Source organism: Otolemur garnettii, unplaced genomic scaffold (assembly GCF_000181295.1).
Source record: "Otolemur garnettii isolate 467f Iridium unplaced genomic scaffold, OtoGar3 scaffold00090, whole genome shotgun sequence".
NCBI classification, from domain to species: domain Eukaryota; kingdom Metazoa; phylum Chordata; class Mammalia; order Primates; family Galagidae; genus Otolemur; species Otolemur garnettii.
This window is the reverse complement of record NW_003852485.1, coordinates 4,017,929-4,038,233: the sequence shown is the minus strand read 5'-3', so window position 1 is coordinate 4,038,233 and position 20,305 is coordinate 4,017,929. Positions and strand designations below refer to the sequence as shown.

General features: G+C 36.8%; 1 protein-coding gene across 3 annotated transcripts in view; it reads left to right on the top strand.

Annotated features, from left to right (window-relative positions):
* Nucleotides 1-20,305, top strand: part of SLC38A11 (solute carrier family 38 member 11) — a 59,621-nt gene that overhangs the window by 24,887 nt on the left and 14,429 nt on the right. For all 3 annotated transcript variants that reach the window (XM_023516354.1, XM_003795146.1, XM_023516355.1), the window contains 3 exons: nucleotides 14,495-14,565; nucleotides 15,224-15,385; nucleotides 19,322-19,434. In XM_023516354.1, coding sequence (XP_023372122.1) covers nucleotides 14,495-14,565; nucleotides 15,224-15,385; nucleotides 19,322-19,434 — 346 coding nt within the window. The remainder of the gene's footprint in view (nucleotides 1-14,494; nucleotides 14,566-15,223; nucleotides 15,386-19,321; nucleotides 19,435-20,305) is intronic.

Below are 20,305 nucleotides of genomic sequence, written 5' to 3'. Positions count from 1 at the left end.
TTGTGTGATTTTAGTTATTGTTAGCTGATCATTTCTCATGATCATCCTCCTCTTATTTTTGTCAATATTTTTTATATACAAAACATCATGTGAGATACACTCAGAACTACAAAGAGAAATAAAATACCCCTGCTCTCAAGGGACTCACAGTTTAATGAGGAAGATGAATTTATACAGATGACTGTATAAATAGGAGTTTAAGCAACGTAGCCAGCTATATGGGAAAAAGGAAGGGCGTCCGCTTCTTGGTGGGACTCAATGAGCTTATTTTATGGCCGAGGAGATATTTATTTCTCTTGTAAACAAATGTGGCCTGCGTCTGTCTCATCTTGCTCTGGTACTGATAGAATATTTTATTTGAGCTTATGAAGTTTTTCTGATAACAGGGTTGTTTATATAACTCTTTCAATATTTAGATGCTGAAGAAGCACATATTTTTTAATACCGTGCCACCTTTTATTTCTATTTGAACACTACTGCAAACAACTGCTGTTCATCCTGGCTTACAAGCAGGCTAATCACTGAGAATGTGAGAGCCATGCAGGCTGCTAATCCATCACACATGAGAAATTCAATAGTCCATGTGTGGCTTTCTTCATTTTCAGTTCAGATGAGTGATCAGAAAAGCTGTCGTTTTTTCAGAGGACTTTGAAAGTAGAAACTGCAAAACATTTTTAAACGCACTATCAGAAAAGGGGAAGGTCTGTACTGGCTACTGGTAGTGACCTTGTTACTATGGAAACACCTTTTGAGTGGTTGCGTTTTTAAAATAAAACACAATTCAATTTCCTGTTCCCTAACTCACAGGGCCATAAATTCTGCTTTGTGATATGATTTCAAATATCTCACAGTCCAATGACTTCCACTTCTTTTTGGAAATTATGTTCAATTGTATTGTATTTTCTAACCTTTTGCTTTCCAAAAACTGAAGCAGCAAGGCAATTTAATTGCTTTCCAGAAAAACAAGTGCTAATATAAACACAGGAAAACACAGTTCTCCCTTTTATTTTCTTTTCTTTTCTTTTTGTTTATTATTCAATCATAGCTGTGGTCATAAATGCAGTCATGGGCTACAGCGTGCTGGTTTTATATACAATTTGAAATATTTTCACCAAACTGGTTAACATAGCCTTCATGGCACTTTCTTAGTTATTGTGTTAAGATATTTATATTCTATATTTAGAAAGATTCACATGTACCCTTGTAAGATGGACCATAGGTGTGGTCCTGCCAATCACCCTCCCACCCCCCCCATCCTCCCACCTCCCTCCCCTCTTCATTTTATTTTCTAACTTGAATCAGAGGCATTATAGCTATGAAAACCTTCATTCAATGCCTCGTTAATTTTCAATTCTTTACTTTCAGAATGGAAAAATAATATGCAGTCCAAATTTACCACTGTTCTCCCTTCACATGACATCTCCTTGACAGCATTTTAATCAACAGTGTGGTAGTCTAAATATAATTGCAAAATGTGTATCCACACTTTCAACAGGCATGTATGTGTATGTGTATACACACTTTCATATGTATGCATATGAAAAGTCTTCCCTGTGGATCTCAGTAACACGTTAATTTCCTTAACCCTCATTCAGTCTAACCTTGAAATGTTACAGTTTCATGCTGTAGGTAAAGAAGAACTATAAAGGGTTAAAGAAAGGATCAGGAAAAAAGTGGGTAAAGACAGGAAGAGTAATATTTGAGGAAGGGAGTTATTCGTTCTGACAAATATCAGCCACTGAGTTTTGAGGCAAACAAAAATTTCATGCAAAAGTGTCCCTGTCAAAGAAGTGTTCCTACTGTTACTCCCACGGTAGCAAAATTTGCTGACTTATTTGCTAAAATACCCATTGACTCCAGGTTCTGTAGCACTACCAAGCTAGGGGTGCGGTTCACCAGACAGATGGTCCACATCTGCCACATCTGCCACATCTGCCACAGGAGGCAACACATCGAGCCATTGTTTTAGTTGAGTCTACATCAAACTAGAGAAAATATTTGCCAAACAGTGTATACTCAGGAAGGATTTATCCATTCAATCCAATCAATCCAATTAGTGGAGCAGGACAGGCTGCTCCGTGTTAACCAGTGCTTTTTTCTCCCACAATCATTCTTGTAAACGGTTTACCACCTCGGTTATTCCAGTTAGAAGCCAGGCTGGTGGTCGGTCTCTGGTACAGACTTAACAACCAAAGAGTAAGAATAAGAGCAGGCTGTAATGCGGGTCCGAGCCTTCTTCTCCTGTGTGTCTTTCTAGACAGGTCGTTTTCTCAGTTTGCTCCCCCACTGTCATCCTACGACTGGATGCCCTCTCTCCAGGATCCCAGGTATTTCATTTTTCTTGACTTTCTCCTTTTGTGGGTGCACCCTGTGTAGCTTTCTGGTGTCTCTAGATGACACACTGAAGTTTGGTTCAGTGCATCATCTCTTCTTCACCATGAGCTTCCCCTACATGGTCACAAGGTCCATTCTCAAAAGTCACCACACAGGCATTTTCTTTCCTTTTCATAAAATGCCTTCTCCCCTGAAGTCTCTTTTGCCACTATCCTTTTCCCTATGAATGTAGTCTCCTTTTAAATGTCTTTAGTAGCATGTTGAGGAGATCCCAGGACATAGAAAAGATATAAGCTTATGTGGCCCATGTACCCATTTTTAATTAGGTGTCCAAGTTTAAACTAATTTAATTTTATTTTTTTGAGACAGAGCCCTGAAGAGAGTGCCCTGGCATCATAGCTCACAGAAACCTCAAACTCTTGGGCTTGAGCAATCCTCTTGCCTCAGCCTCCCTGGTGGCTGGGACTACTGCACTGAAAACAACACCCCACTAATTTTTCAATTTTTAGTAGAGACAGGGTCTCATTCTTGCTCAAACTGGTCTCCAACAGCTAAGCTCAAGCAATCCACTGGCCTTAGCCTCCCAAAGTGCTGGTATTACAGGCATGAGCCACTGCACCTGCCCCAAGTTTAACTTTTGATTATTAATTTGCATGAAGATTTAAGTAAAAAAAAAAAATCAAACACTCTATTTAAAGTATATTTTCTTCCCAAGGGCAATTATTTCATTTTGGCAACAGACTTACACTATATCATAAAGGATAGCAGATCATCTACTAAATGAGGATGGTTAGATAATCCTCTCTAAAAGGGTATACAGCTACTGGAGTATCTAGTTCCTTTCTCTGTCTCTCTCTATAGTTGCTGTTACTCTATAATTGACCAAGAGATTAGGAAGGAAAAGCACAGCAAGTACCATCTGTATTATTAGCTCCTAACTGAAGGCTTTGGGAGATTATGTGGAAGGCAATGACTAAAATAGGATTTTATCTTGTTTCACTGGTTATTTCTTTATTTAGCACCCTAAATTGTGAATTGATTACTTGTGACTCTTTAGGCATTCAGTAAAAGCTGTATTTGGTAAAAAAAAAATATGAGAAATAAACTTTTCCTTGCTTCTAAGGAATATTGAACACACACATACGCTTCAAGATGTTATATGTGTGAGGCCACTTCCTATAATAAAAACAAAACTCAGGCCTCTAAATAATTCCCGAAAGTGAAACTTTAAGTTTCCTGATCAAGTAGGTAGCTCTAGCTCTCTGTAAGAAGGTAGTACTAGGTGTTTAAGAAATGAACGTAAATGGCACTACCCTTAATATTTTGTCTATGCCAATGACAAAATATAAAAACAGTCTTTCTTAATTTTTCCCTATGGTTAAGTACAAAAGGATAAGATTTTACCTTTGCTCTACTAACAGAATATAACCCCTTCTATAACAAATTCTAAGAATAACCCTTAACTATAGATACAGTGTTTCCCTGAAAATAAGACACTGTCTTATATTTACTTTTTTCTCATGAAGACACACTAGGGCTCATTTTCAGGGGATGTCTTACTGTCTGTGCCGAAATGCATGGCTTGGCTATGCAGCATATCTATCCTTTTCTATCTATATGTTGCATAGCCACACCCATCACTAGGTCTTATTATGGGGGTGGGACTTATATTTAACAAATGCATAGAAATTCTGCTAGGGCTTATTTTGGGGGTAGGTCTTATTTTGGGGAAAACGCAATAGGAGCTTTAGAAATATAAAAGGTTAATTTTATATTTCTCATTTTTCAAATAATGAGTCTAAGATGTTATCCAGTGATTAAATTATCGGACAATTTACCTCTCTATCCATTTTGGGTATCAGTCTCTTAAGATTTAATGAGAGCTCTCTTTTATTTAATTATCTTTGAATTATCTTCCACTGGCAGTCCTCACACCACCACACCACCGTAGCAGTGTTTATCATATCAACACAGAGTCACAGCTCAGCTGGAGAGAAGGATGGCTGGGCCAAAATATAAAGCTTAGAGGAAAGGAAGCTGCTCCAAACTCCCTAAGACTGCCTAAAATGGCTTTATGGACTGGAAGTTGTACCAGTTTGGCAGACCCAGTTTTGTACAAAATTGATGTATAGGACAAAATATGTAATTTTAACTGTGAACACACAAAGCAGAAATGAACCATAGCTCCTTTTTCATGGTTATCAACCAAATGGCTACCCATTCATTTATTAACCATTTTTTTCCATTGTTTATGGTAAAATACACATGACAAAGTTTATCAAATTAATTATTATTAAGTGTACAGTTCATTGGTATTGAATACATTCATAATGTCATGCAACCAACAGCACCATTATCTCCAGAACTCTGTTCATATTCTGAAAATGAAACTCTATACGTATGAAACAGTAACTCTTTATTTTTCTCTATCCCAGCACCTGGCAACCGCCAGGTACTTTTTGCCTCTACAATTTTGACTACTCTACGTACCTCATGAGAGTACAATCTTACAGTATTTGCCTTTTCGTAACTAGTTTATTTTTTTGACATAATGTCCTCGAGTTTGATCCATGTGTCAGAATTCTTTTCTTGTTAAGGGTCACTACTATTCGGGTGTATGTGTACCCACATATGCCACATTCTGCTTACCCATTCATGTGTCAATGGACGCTTAGGTTGCTTCCACATTTAGCTATTTCAAATAATGCTGCTATGAATATGCGTATACAAACATCTGTTTGAGACCCTACTTTCAATTCTTTTGATCGTATAATTAACCAGGCTGATCAATGTGAAGTGGTATATCCTTGTAGTTTTGATTTTCAGTTCCTTGGTGATTAATAATGTTGAGAATCTTTTCCTATCCCTTTTGGTTGTTTGTATACCTTCTTTGGAGAAATAGCTATTTAAGTCTTTGCTCACTTTACATCGTTTTCTTTTAAATTAAATTTTTTGGGTTTTTTTTATTTTGAGTTTTAGGAGCTATCTATACATTCTGTATGTTAAAGCCTTATAAGATATATGATTTGCAAGTATTCGCTCCCATTCTGTGGGTTGCTTTTTTACTTTATTGCTAGCACCTCTTAATGCACAAAAGTTTTTGTTCTCGTGAAGTCCAATTTGTCTATTTTTTCTTTTGTAGACTGTGCCTTTGGTGACATGTTCAAGAAATGATTACCAAATCCAACAAGACGCAAAGATTTTGTCCTATAATTTCTTCTAAGGGTTTTACGGTTTTACTTCTGATGTCTAGGTCTTTGATCCATTATGAGTTGACTTTTGCATAAAGTTAAAGGCTCAACTTCCTTCTTTTGCATGTCACTATCCCATCTTCTATCCCAGTCTTGTTGAAAAGACTGTCCTTGCCCAGTTAAGTAATCTTTGCAGCCTTGTCAAAAATTATTTGACCACATATTTGGTGGTTCACTTCTGGGCTCTGCTATTATCCTGGCATATATGTCTGTCTTCATGCCAGTATCATATTATTTCTATGTAATTTCATAGTAAGTTTTGAAATCAGGCAATGTGTTTACTCCAGATTTGTCCTTCTTTTTCAAGATTGTTTTGGCTAGGCAAGGTTGCTTGAGATTCCATACAGATTTTAGGATGAGCTTTTCTATTTCTGCAAAAAAAATTTTATTGGGATTTTGATAGGGATTATATTGAATCTGTAGATCATTTGGGGTCATATTAATGTCTTAACAATATTAGGTCTTCCAATCCATGAGGATCATATGTGTTTCCATGTTTTTTATATCTTTAATTTTTGTTAGCAAGGCCTTCTAATTTTTATTTTACAAGACTTTTGCTTCCTTGGTTACATTAATTTCTAAGTATTTTATTCTGTTTAATGCTATTGTAAATAGTTTTCTTAATTTTCCTCTCAGATTATTCATTATTAGTGTATTGAAAATAGCTGCTATCTTAATTTTCTTCTCAGATTATTCATTATTAGTGTATAAAAGTACAACTGATTGTTGAGTGTTGACTTTGTATCCTGCTACTTTGCTAAATTTGTTTATTAGTTCTAACAGGGTTTTTTGTGGAACCTGTGTTTTGGCTGTTGATATCACAGAATTACATATGTGTACACTATATACTCCAAAATATAAACTAAAATTATTTTCAGTTTATTGGTTTCTTAAATTAGGTATAATACAAAATGTGGCGATATAAACCAAAACTACAATAATGTTACGTTTTAGGGCTAATCATTATTTAATGAATCAGTCTTTTAAATCATGTCAAATAAAAAGTAGAGTTACAAACTGATGTTGCAGTAATACTAGGTTTTATAATTTCTCCTATATTTACTGTTAATGAGATCTTTATTTCTTCATATAGTTTCAAGTTATTATCTAGTGTCCTTTATTTCACCTTGAAGGATTCTCCTGAGCATTTCTTGAAAGTCAGATCTAGTATATATCTCCATATTAATCTAAAACTTAAAAAAAATAAAAATAAATTAATTCCTGGGGCTAGGCATGGTGACTCACTCCTGTAATTCCAGCACTATAGGGAGCTGAGGTGGGAAGATCATTTGAGTCCAGGAGTTTGAAAACAGCCTGAGCAGTATTGAGATCCTGCCTCTACAAAATATACAAAGATCATCCAGGTGTGGTGGCTGATGCCTGTAATCCCAGCTACTCAGAGGGCTGAAGCAGGAGGATTGCTTGAGCCCAGGAGTTTGAAGTTGGCATGAGCTATGATGACCCCACTGCCTTCTATCCCAGGCAACAGAAAAAAAATCCTGTCTAAAAATAAATAAATGAAAATTAAAAGGAAATAAAATCCTCAGTCATAATTTCAAATTCTCAATAGCCATGTGTTGGCTACCATATGGGACAGCACAAATATAGAACATTACTGTCTTCACAGAAAGTGCCGTTGTACAGGGCTGTTCTATTAATAGATTATACTATTGAACATACAGTAAAATAATTGACATCTTTCTTTGCCTTTTTCTCTGCAATATCCCCGTAATTATAATAGTGATTTTCACACAGTGGTAAACAGGTATTTGTTGAAAGATGAATCAGTTGAATATGTAACTAGAAAGCAAGAATGATCTAGTTTCAGCTATAGAGTACTTATGGAAGTTCAACGTTAAAAATTAGGTTCAGGATCAAATGGGAGGTCTTATTTGAGTTTTCTGAGGATTCTCCATTCTTCTTTTCTAAGAGACTGTATTAGTTTGCCATCCCACCAACAGTGTAAAAGTGTTCCCCTCCATCCACATCCGCACCAGTGATGTGGCCATTCTCACTGGGGCTAGGTGATATCTCAGGGTGATTTTGATTTGCCTTTCTCTGATGATCAGGGATGATGAGCATTTTCTCGTATGTTTGTCTGTCTTGCCATGGAATACTATGCAGCCATAAAATATGGAGGCTTTACATCTTTTGTATTAACCTGGATGGAGATGAAACACATTTTTCTTGTAAAGTATCACAAGAATGGAAAAGCAACTATCCAATGTACTCAATAGTAATATGAAGCCAGTAGATGATCTAATGCATGCCCACAGAGTAAAACTCAATTCAATTCAAGTTGGGGGAGAGGAAATGAGGAAGGGGACAGAGGGGAGGAGAAAAGGGGATTGGTGTGCTCCCACTTAAAGGGTACATGTAAGATGTGGACGCAACCACAAGAGGGACTCTACCTAACATATGCAAATATTATAACCTAGTTGTTTGTACCCTCACATTAACCTGAAATTTAAAAAAATCTGATTCATTCCATTCCTGGTTGAAGGACATTTAGGCAGTTCCACATTTTAGTGATTGTAAACTGGGCTGAGATAAACAGCCTAGTACAAGTGTCTTTGTAATAAAATGTCCTAATGTCATATTGCATCCTCATTTATAAGTGAAATATGTTTGTAATTTCCCCTTTAGAATAATATATTTTCTCCAATTTTAATATCAGGTGTATCCAGATTAAGTAGAATGATTTTGAAGTATTTTTTCTTTTTCTATTGTCAATAAGATTTGGTATGATCTGTTTTTTTGAAATTATCTTTTACTTTTATTTATAAATATTAGTTGTCTATTTTTTGAGACTTTGGAAAAAATAAAATAATAAGAAGAAGTTAACTGATGACTCCATACTGAACTTCAAAGTCAAAGCATTCTATAATAGACACACTCCTATCTGACAATGTGAATGTTACTTTCTTTGCATTATTATTATTATTGTTGCTTAATATTTCAATGCAGCAATTGTCTGATTTCTTTTCTGAATGTATTTCTCTTCCTTCATTCTTTTTTTTTAATCTCCCTTCATTCTTTATGAGGTTTTTGTTTTCAGTCCTTATGTTAAACATTGTTATTGTTATCAAATTTTAAGCCTTTTTAATTCTGTAAAGGCAAAAGTGGAAACCTAATAAACACATATATATGTAAGAAAAATTAAAAAAATCTGATTCAGAGAAGTTTTATGCAGAAAATACTATATAATTATATAAAATTCAGGAAGTAGGAAATTGGACTACATAGTTTTGAAATAATAATTTATGCTTGCTTCCAAACTTGACTAGCAGTAGACTATTGCCTTTAAAAGTTGATTTACTGGCTCGGTGCCTGTGGCTCAAGTGGCTAAGGCGCCAGCCATGTACACCCAAGGTGGTGGGTTCAAATCCAACCCAGGCCCGCCAAACAACAATGACGGCTGCAACCAAAAAATAGCCGGGTGTTGTGGCGGGTGCCTGTGGTCCCAGCTACTTGAGAGGCGGAGGCAGGAGACTCTCTTGAGCCCAGGAGTTGGAGGTTGCTGTGAGCTGAGATGCTACAGCACTCTACCCAGGGGGACAGCTTGAGGCTCTGTCTCAAAAAAAAAAAAAAAGTTGATTTACTTCTCTTTCCCTAGAGTTAACTGTTACGCTCAAATTGCTTTGAGTCATTCCTCATCATGCTTTTCTACTTTTCCTATGCATTCGTGTATTGATAACAATATATAATATCAATCAACATATGTGTAAATGATTACTATGGCAAAAAGCTACAGTCCCTTCTATAACTTGCTGTATTTCCTCAATATTTTATTTCACATATTTCCATCTTGAAACATTTAACATTTAATTGCTCTAGAGCACACAATAATTGTGTCACCTTTTACTTACTGGTTTTTTTATCCATTCTACTGCTGGACACTAAGACTGTTTCCAAAGTTTGCCTAACATAAACAGTGCAGCAGTTACCATTAGATATTGCTCCTTGTCCACATGTGCACTTCTTTAGGCTTTGTTATTTAACTAAAGATGTAATTGTTTACTTATAAATTTTGATGATCTTCAGCTTTACTCGATATTGCCAACTTTTTCTCTAAAGTGTTTTCCAATTTACATTTCCTTTGATGATGATTTCAAGCTGTTCTTTCCCAGCAATTTATCAATATGGCTGTGGTTAGATTCGGTGTGAAGTGCTCTTGTCGTATTTCGTTTTAATTTCCTTACTTATTATTTATTAGTCATCCTCATCATTCTCATTTCCCTTTCTACCAATTGACTGTTATTGTCCATTGCTCATTGGATTTTATTTTTCATATTGTTTTGCAAAACTGTTTAATACAGTAGTCCCCCTTTATCTGTGGTTTCACTTTTCTGCAGTTTCATTTGTCCATAGTCAACAATGGTCTGAAAATATTCAACAGAAGATTCCAGAAATTAACAGTTCATAAGTTTAAGTTGCATGCTGTTCTGAGTAGCATGATGAAATCTTTCCCTGTCCACCCCTGGAGATGTGAATCATCCCTTTGTCTAGCATTTCTACTCATTCTATCCATGAAATTGTCAAGAAGGAACAAGAAATTTGAGCTAGTTCTGCTGTCACACTTCAAATTGGAAGTGTTATGGCTACAATGTGTCACAGTGCTTAGTTAAGATGGAAAGGCACTAAATTCCTGAGTGGACAACATGAAAGAAGGTTTTGATGACAGGAATCATGTTTGGTACTAACTGTGGTGTAGGCATCTGCTGTGGGTATCCCCTATTGGTAAGGGTTGATTACTGTATACCCTGGCTACCCTATCTTGATTATAGCTGGCCCTCCATAGCCACGGGTTCTACATCCATGGACATAATCAACCGTGGATGAAAATTTTCAAAAAATAAATAAATAAAAATACAACAATAAAAATAATACAAATATTAAGAATTCTTACAGCACTTTATACAAATAAGCAGACCCAGAATACTGAGAACACAGTTTATTTTGGTAAACAAATTAGTCCTGCTGTGATTTGTCTTTAATAGAAAAGGAGAGAAAAATATGTTCAAAAATAAAAATAATACAAATAAAGAATAATACACTGTCATGACTATTTACATAGCATTTGGTTTGCATTAGGTATTACAAGTTATCTAGAGGCGATTTAAAGCAGTGGCCCCCCAATTTTTTGGCACCAGAGACTGGTTTCATGGAAGATAATTTTTCCCTAGAAGGGGTGGAGGAGATTGTTTCAGGATGATTCAAGTGCATTACAGCTTCATCTCAGATCATCAGGCATTAGATTCTCATAAGGGAGCAACCCAGACCCCTCATATGCACAGTTTACAGTAGGGTTCGTGCTCTTATGAGAGGCCATTGCCCCCCTTACCCGGCAGGAGGTGGAGGTCAGATGGTGGCGTGAGCAATGGGGAGCAGCTGTGAATACAGATGAGGCTTCACTGGCTGGACCGCCATTCACTTCCTGCTGTGCCATCTGGGTCCTAACAGGCCATGGACCAGTCTGCAGCCCAGGGACTGGGACCACAGATTTACAGTATATGGGGGGATGTGCTTAGATTACACGCAAATATTACACCATTGTATATCAGAGACTTGAACATTCATGAATTTTGGTGGACATGAATCTAATGGACATGTACCAAGTCTCTCCCATATACCAAGGGGAGACTGTACTACATACATGCATGATCAATCTCCCAGTTTCTAGCTTATGTTGGTATCTTTACCTTTGTATGTGTATACGGATTATTTTAATATACAGATGCTTTACATTTACCTTTCATTGTTTTCACTGTTTATTATAATATTTGTGGTTATGGTTATTTGAGTTTTTAAAATTCCTCCTTCAATATCATATTTTATTTGAATGAGAACTGGTGTCTACATGATATTGCATCTTCCCATTTATGTATATGGATATAGCATATTTCTCCATTTATTTGTGTTTTTCAATAAAAGTACAGCACGACTTAAAAATCATGAATCTTTTAAAATATTTAGTGTTTTTGTTGTCACTGCCATTTAAAAAAACATTTAATGAATTGTTGTTATTTGTGTACCCCAACCCAATTAATTTTTTCATGTGTTGAATTTATATCCAAAACTTGTTAAATACTCTTATTAATTCCAATAGCTTGTCAATAGGTTTCTCTTGATTTTCTATGTACGTAATTATATTGTATAAATAATTTACCCCTTTCCAATGATTATATACATCAGTACTTATTTTATTGAATTAACTAGGAATTTCAAATATTATATTCAGAAAACAGTGATACTGATTATCTTATCTGGTTTCCTCCTTGAATTGTAATATTTTTAACTTTCACTTTTTAATATCTCATTTGCTATAGATTTTAGTAGACACTCCTTAGTAGGTTAAGGAAATGCTATTTTATTATTAGTTTGCTTAGCATGGTTATCAAAATAAATACTGAATTATTTGCTTTTCCACTTATGGATATTAAAACAATCATGTATTTTAAAATGGTCATTAGCCTTTTTTCTCTATTAATCTGTTAATGTGGTAAATTATATTGATATCTATTCATATAACATCTGTTATATGTTATAGATACTGATTAAATTAATATTTATTAATATTTTATTATTAAACTACCCTTATATTTATTAGAAAAACCTTCTTAGTGATGATTTATAGTCTTATATATTTATGGACAGTATTTGGTAAGAGTTTGTTTTATATTCCAGCATTTATAGTTTAAAGTCAGAAGGTCTATCGTGCCAATTTTTCATCCAATTTGGTGTCAAAGTTTCAGTAATCTCATGAAATATCCCCATGAACTCTTTCTCTCTCTTTTTTCCTGTGCAACTAGTTGTTTCTGAAACTCGATCATAGGCTATTTTATAAATGAATGGAAATCCATAGTCAGTATGTTTCCTGTCTTTCCCCAGATTTGGACATATGCATTTTCCTATCTGTAACATCTTTTTTTTGGCACTTTCCATCTTATAAAATCATCATCATTGAGATGAACAGAGAAAATCCAAAATTATCTCTACTAGGTATTGTTTCACGCTCCAAAAATACACTCAAGAAACTATATGGACAGGGGAGGGGCATACGTGGAAGGAAAAATAATGAAAATCAAACGCTTACATTTTCATTACTAATATAGGATTTTAAAATGAGGACACCAGCACAATCTGTACTGATGGGGAAGATGAATGTTTTTTCACATGCAAAAACCCTAACAGAGAAAGCGTATCATTTAAAACATATTTCAAAATTAGAGACCCTTCAAGTTGCTACAACCGTTCATGCTGTCTGATCTAAATCATGTTCTAAGGATCATGAACAGAATATATATTTTTCCACAGTATTGGGCAATTTCACAGGTAAACTCTGCTATCTTTTAAAGTCAACTGCAGTTAGAGTGGTGTGGAGGAAGCAGGTGGCAGCAGGTGGCAGCAGTTCCCACTCCAAATACTGGGAATTGCAAGTCCTGGAACAATTGGCGGCCTCCCTCGCAGGCTAGCCTTCCTGTAAAGTTCTTTGTGTCTGTAACTGCTCGTTTCCTAGATGGAAGGAAAGATAATATAATGCATCAATCCCACAAACTCTAGAAAAACAAGCAGGATTTTGTGTGTGTGTCTTCTTTACATAGAGAATTAGTAGCAAACATGAAATAGGTGGGATCCTCCTTTTTATTTAAAACATCCAGTTCTTCCTACTCTTTCTAGGACTCCTTATTCTCCTCTTCCCTTCTCCATACGTTCCTTTGGGTCTCATTCAAGCCTTTCCTTTCCAGGGAATGTAGCCATGCTTTTAGAATATTTGCTACCTTTCATTAAATTACAGTAGATGATAACAAGATTAATATATGATAAAACTAATGACCATTTATACTGTGTAATAAATTCTATTTCAGAAATTTTAGAAGTTCTATCTCATTTAATCTACCACAACAGCTCAATAAATTAGATACTACTAATATCCCCTTTATAGAGATGTAGAAATTAAAGCCCAGAGAGATTCAGTAACTTGCCTTAGATCACACAGCTGGTAAGTGGAAGAGGCCAGAAAAATAATACAGGCTGTCTGACCTTGGAGCCTGTGCTCTCCACCATTACTCAGGCTGTGTCAGCCAAGTAGACCAATCCCTGCTGACACTGAATATCTTAATTCCTCTAGGATATAGGCTGCTTCAAGCTATTTAAAGTGCATATGTTTCCAAAACTCCTTCGAGAAGAGTATCCACAGGTAGGAATTTAAGGCCACCAACAGACGGTTCAGCATGGAAGAGGTCCTGGAATAAACAGACGAAGAAGCTAAATCTCAACTTCTTCACTGATTAGATGTGAAAGTTTGGCAGGTTGTGTCACCACCCAGAGCTTGACTTTCCTCGTGTGTTAAATGGTGATAATGACACTTACATGTTGTTGTGAAAATTAATTGAGATAACACGGCAGAGTTCCCAGAACACAATCAGCACATCCTCAATTAGTGTTAGTGCATGTCCACATGTCCACCTCCTCGAATTAACTGGAGTGCTAAGCTTCCCTAGGGTAGATTGAGCTGGGAAAAGTAAGTTAGTGGAAAATACAGGGCAGTAATTGGGCATTATTTATTTTTCTGTCTCCCTCAATGACTGTCTCAACTGGTGAGTGTATAATAAATGCTTGTTCTTAAATTAATGAGAATATAAGTTGACAAATGATTAATTGATGGATGTTTTATCTATGTAAAAATGAAATCTGCCCAACTACTTGATGTGCATTTAGAGAACTGAGGTTAAGAGATAACACTGATGTTTCTGAGAAACTTATTCATGATTAAATAAGGTGAATGGCGGCTCCTTATACATCTCTGGCTTAAAGAGACTCAATTTATATTTGCGACATCATTTCTTATTCTCCAATGTGCTTGAATTTGTTGAATAATATATTAAGTTAACTGGTTTCTCTTCTAGACCAAAAACAGAGGATGCCTGGGTATTTGCGAAGCCCAATGCCATTCAGGCTGTTGGGGTCATGTCTTTCGGTGAGTATGTGGCTTCAGAGGCCCTTTCTCAATATGGAGTAGTCGGTTTCATGAAAAAGGACTATGTTTCAGATTTACGTCTGGATAGCAGATGTCCTAAGTGTTAGACTTCCTATTAGCAGCCTAGGATCTAGTTTATGCCAATGTAAAATTAGGAAAAGCTTTTCTCACTCATCACCAAAATTCATTTCAAATTAGTAAAATGTAATTTTCGTGCAGAAAACTTGTTATGGTCACCTTGTTGCTTACCTTGGAATCTAGCAAGTGCTGTGGACGTCTTCCCATCCGCGCACTCAAAGCAGTAGAAGTGGCCAAATGTCTGAAACCTCTCTATTATGTCCCGATGGCAAGGAAGCTATGGGCTGAAAATTATGATGATGTTTAATTTTTCTTAAGATGGAAAGAGCCATTAGGAAAAGCAAAACGGGAAGTTCAGATTGGCCTGGTGTATATCAGAAGAGACTGTATGAGCCTGGGGTGAATGAACTTTCCATTCCCAGATAGAAAAGTCATTTTCCGACATAGTTAGTAAACTAATATGTTTAAACTCCAGTTCATTGGCATCTAAAGTAGCACTCATCTCGGAATTTTCAGAACTAATAAAGAAAACCTTGGTGCTTGCTTTAATAATGTTGTTTGTTTTGTTTTTGGATTGCAGCATTTATTTGCCACCATAACTCCTTCTTAGTTTATAGTTCTTTAGAAGAACCCACGGTAGCTAAGTGGTCCCGCATCATCCACACATCCATGGCGATTTCTATGTTTATCTCTGTGCTCTTTGCTACCTGTGGATACCTGACATTTACTGGCTTCACCCAAGGTAAAAATGAGAGGGTCAGTCCTGTCGTATTTTGGTTTTCAAGTGGATTGGTACAAGTGTGCCCCGTGTTCTGTTTCAAAGGGATCACTCTCTTCCACCCATTCTCTTCTCTACCCTTTAGACTCTCTGCTGTTTCCTTCTTAAACTGCTGAACTCAGCTCTGGAGTCCATATGCTCCCCCTTCCATGCTTTCACGTTCAAGAGCATGAACTTGGGCTTTCCCCCCTACTACTCCCCAGAAGCTTCACTTTCGAAGGTCCCACAGACTCTGGTCTTCTTGCTTCTGATTCTCCTGAATCTCTCTGAAACACTTAACAATACCAAACTTCCTATTTTTGCTCAAATTTTCCTTCCATAGAGGAAAAGACTCTATTATATTATCATTGTTATTCTTTATCTCTGTTCATATTTCTTTTCTCTCTTCTCTCTCTTTGCTCTTTCTAATTCCCCCATTCCATCCCACCCCATGTTGCTTGCTTTTCTCTCCACAGATTCTCCAGACACTCTCATTGTTTTCGTTGTAACCCAGACCTTTCTTCTCATTGCCTCCTTGTTTCCTGCTGAACATTTCTAGTCAGTTGTCACATTCTTGCCTGAATCACAAAACATCATCTTTCCCTTAAAATCAGCCCTTTCCATCCCTCCCTCCAAAGTTACTTCTCTTTCCTTGGCTTCACCCAGGCCCAGCAACTAAGTGGTCCTCTCTTCTGGTTCCTTTGACCCTTCTGTCATCTCTGTAGCACAATATTCAGGACGGTCTGACGGTCGGCTGAATGCCGTGATTCATGTATTGCGTATCTCCTGCACATCTATTATCTCCTTGACCTTCACACAACCCTTTGGAGGGAAGTGGAATAACTAGTTTTACCCCCTGATTAAAGCACACAGAAGTGAAGCAACTTGCCCATGCTGGCAGGTGACAAACTAGAAAAATCTTCTGACTCCTAAGTCCAGTTTTGTTTTTTTTTTTCGATTTCCTTTCTCCCAACCCCATTTTGATCAACCATAGCCCACTAAAAGCTGTTCCTTAGCCTCCAGCTGCTCTTTAGTTCCCTGAAGACACTGGGGTGCTCTCAGGAGAATGGCTGGCTTGTTTTGAACAGAGGTTACAGGTCACTAGGACTGTAGGCAGCTATTTCTCAGGAAATAAAGATGGTTTCAAAAGTAATGATTAACATAATCCCAGTGTGGTCAAAACATAATACGTGTGTGCTATTAGATTGCAATAACACAGTGACCCTGAAAATCCTGATAAGAATTGTGTTCCAAAAGATTACGACATATTACTATTGCTTGCCATAATGCTTGCTTTATGCTTGCTAATGCTTGCCATAATGCTACAATTGCTTTGGCCATAGTTTGCCAAAATGAGTAGCAGCGGGGGCTCCGGTCTGTATAGGACCTTGGTTTTTAAATGCCTTTTCTTATGACATAAATCTTTTTTATTAGTTACACCCTCCAGGTATTTTTGTCAGTCATTGCTCAGATATAATTAAGTCTTCGTATAACAATGCTAACAGGTGTTTGATGTTATTGTTGTTGTCTTTTCCCTAACTGTAATTCTCTAGAAAACACGTAGATTTAAGCTGGAATAAGCTGGCAGTGTTTCTGTAGGGTCTAGGCCATTTCTCCTCAGGCAAATCTGGGCTTACTCGTGCAAACTGCATGCTTCTTTTCTGTCTCTTTAGAGAAATCTCAGCTGGTGAGGCAGTGGGAACTCTGGATTCTTCCTGACATCCCAGGGACTTTTGAAAAAAATGTAGGACCCATTTCTTAGTAGAGCAGAGGGTAATGAACAGGAAGCTTCAGTGCTTTTTTCTCAGAATGCTAAGAATTTTTTCAATCAATCTTAAAAACCTTGAAGTAATTCTTTAGTAATTCTTTGCCACCTTTGCTTTGTGATTTAATCTCTTTCTGCCCAAAAGGGTATTGTAAAATAATGTGCGTTTGCTCTAGCTGATGAGGGAAGAGGAATAAAAGCTTGGGGAAAAGCAGGTCATTTAGGGTATTAAGTTTTCTTTTCTTTTTCTTTTTCTTTTTTGAGACAGAGTGTTACTCTGTTGCCCTAGGTAGAGTGCCACAGTGTCATAGCTCACAGCAGCCTTAAACTCTCAGGCTTGAGCAACCCTCTGGCATCAGCCTCCCTAGTAGCTGAGACTACAGGTGCCCAGGCACCCATTACAGCAACCAGCTAGTTTTTCTATTTTTAGTAAAGATATGGTCTTGTTCTTCCTCAGGCTGGTTTTAAACTCCTGAGCTCAGGTGATCTACCTGCCTCAGCCTTCCAAAGTGCTAGGATTATAAGGGAAGTCACTGCATCTGGCCCTGTATTTAGCTTTTGTATTTATTTACTTTTTTTGAGACAGAGTCTCAGTATATCACCCTTGATACAGTGCCATGGCATCACAGCTCATAGCAACCTCAAACTCTTGGGCTTAAGCAATTCTCTTGCCTCAGCTTCCCAAGTAGCTGGGACTACAGATGCCCACCACAGCGCCTGGCAATTTTTTGTTTGTAGTTGTCATTGTTGTTTGGCAGGCCCAGGCTGGGTTCAAACCTGTGAGCTCTAGTGTATGTGGGTGGCGCCCTAGCTGGTATTTAGCTTTTTAATGAAAAAAAAGAATACAAAAGTATTATACTTTTCAGGGTTTTTTCTTTTTAAATAGTATAGTGGTGGGTGACTTTAATCGAATTTTTGATTCTGTTTAATTTTGAAAAGGTGACCTCATTTTTTAAATTTAAACATGTTAAATCCGGAAATAAACAGGCTTAAATCCTCAGCGTCAGCATTGGTAAATGTTTTTTGCTGACATGACTTCTTTGCCCCACTTAAATCCCTAAATTTATTCATAAATAAGCTAAGAAAATATAGTCTCTAGGTAAGAACTTTGTTAAGGTTTATATGGTCCATAATTTAGTTTGAAACAAATTGAATGTAGCATGCTTCCTGGGAAATAGCCATATTGTCACAGTTTTGAATCAGTGCATTTACACGGGGGCTTGTCAGATGACGGGCTAGACAATGTGTGTTTGGAATTCCTTCTGCGGCCCCAAGTCTGTGATTAAACCCTATAGCATGATGTACAGGAAGCTCAGCTCCCCAGACGGGACGGGTCTACTGTTCCTTTCAGGATCACGCTTGATCTAAGAATAGCATTTCAAAGGAAATTTGTTTATTTTAACAGACTCCTTTTCTTAAATAATGAAGTCACTTACTCACCAGAAACAAAGACCAGAAGCAAGTTTACAAAGGCAATGCACAAGAATTTAGGGAGTTGATTGTGATGTAAGAAGACAATGGATAAAGTATTTTTCAGAAGTTGATACAAATTTAATGTAAACCTGCCAAAAACAAGGAGAACGAGCAAAAAACTATCAGTGATAGAATTATCTTCAGGTGGTACACATACCGACTTAAAATCAACGAGTAACTCCATTATTATTGAATGAAAGACCAGATTTAGACCTGCTCATCTGTGGTTCACTTAATTTAAGGAAATGGAGTGTATGGAGAGTCACTGATAGATGGTCATGTGCTGCTTAGTGACAGGGACACATTCTGCAAAATGTGTCATTAGGCAATTTTATCCATCCGTGAACATCCCGAAGTTTGCTCCCACCAACCTAGGTGGCATATCCTGCTACACGCTTAGGCTACATAATACAACCTATTGCTCCTAGGCCACAAACCTGGGCATGTATTACTGTGCTGATGGTACAGACAGTTGGAAAACAATGGTAAGGATTTGTGTATCCAAATGTCTTTAAACATAGAAAACATACACTAAAAATGTGGGCATTATAATCTTTATGGGACCACCATCTTCTATAGGTTCCCTTAGGTGACACATGACTATTACAAATACCTAAAATTTCATTTATTAATCATCTCAAATATACAGTATCTAAATAAACCTATTTTATATTTTTTGGTAGGTGACTTATTTGAAAATTATTGCAGAAGCGATGACCTGGTAACCTTTGGGAGGTTCTGTTACGGCATCACGGTCATCTTGACGTACCCCATGGAATGCTTTGTGACCAGAGAGGTAAAGGACAGTTTCTTCCCAGCTCTTTATCTAGTTTATCTCTCTGGGACATTTTATTTAGGAAGAACTATAAGTAATTCAATTGGGCAAATTCCCACCCGCATGACAAGAGGTATAATCGATACAATTTTCAGTTACAAAATATGTGAGTTTAAAATGAATTTATACTCAGATGTTTACGAGGCAACTTTTTAAAAGTTGGATTTGAAAGTGAAGTTTGTTAGTTTGGGTTTTATTACCACAAGCACAAATATTTATACAGTTGCATTCCAAAGCGAATGTGAGCCTTTGGTAACAGCTAGACTAAGTTTGTTGGGGATTTTCTTATAACTTTCTCACAAAGTCACAAAGTATCAAGGTTCAAAACGTGTTTTACAAAATGGTCTTTTTGCTGAGATGTTGGATAAGTCAGCATGTATCAAAGACATCATAGATCAGATTGTAATTGGTTTTGTTCTTTCTTAAAAACTACTAAAGTTTCTTATACTTCATGGTGAACCAAAATTCAATTTAAGCTCTTATAGATATATTTTCTTTATATATTTTCTTAAGTTCTTACTTATTTACATTTACATACAACATAAAAATAATACATATAATTCAAATACACAGTATATTATTTATATATAATCATATTTCATTAAAAAGCCAACTCTGGCTCGGCGTCTGTGGCTCAAGCAGCTAAGGCACCAGCCACACACACCTGAGCTGGTGGGTTCGAATCCAGCCCGGGCCCACCAAACAACAATAATGGCTGCAACCAAAAAATAGCCAGGCATTGTGGTGGGCACCTGTAGTCCCAGCTACTTGGAAGGCAGAGGCAGGAGACTCGCTTGAGCCCAGGAGTTGGAGGTTGCTGTGAGCTGTGATG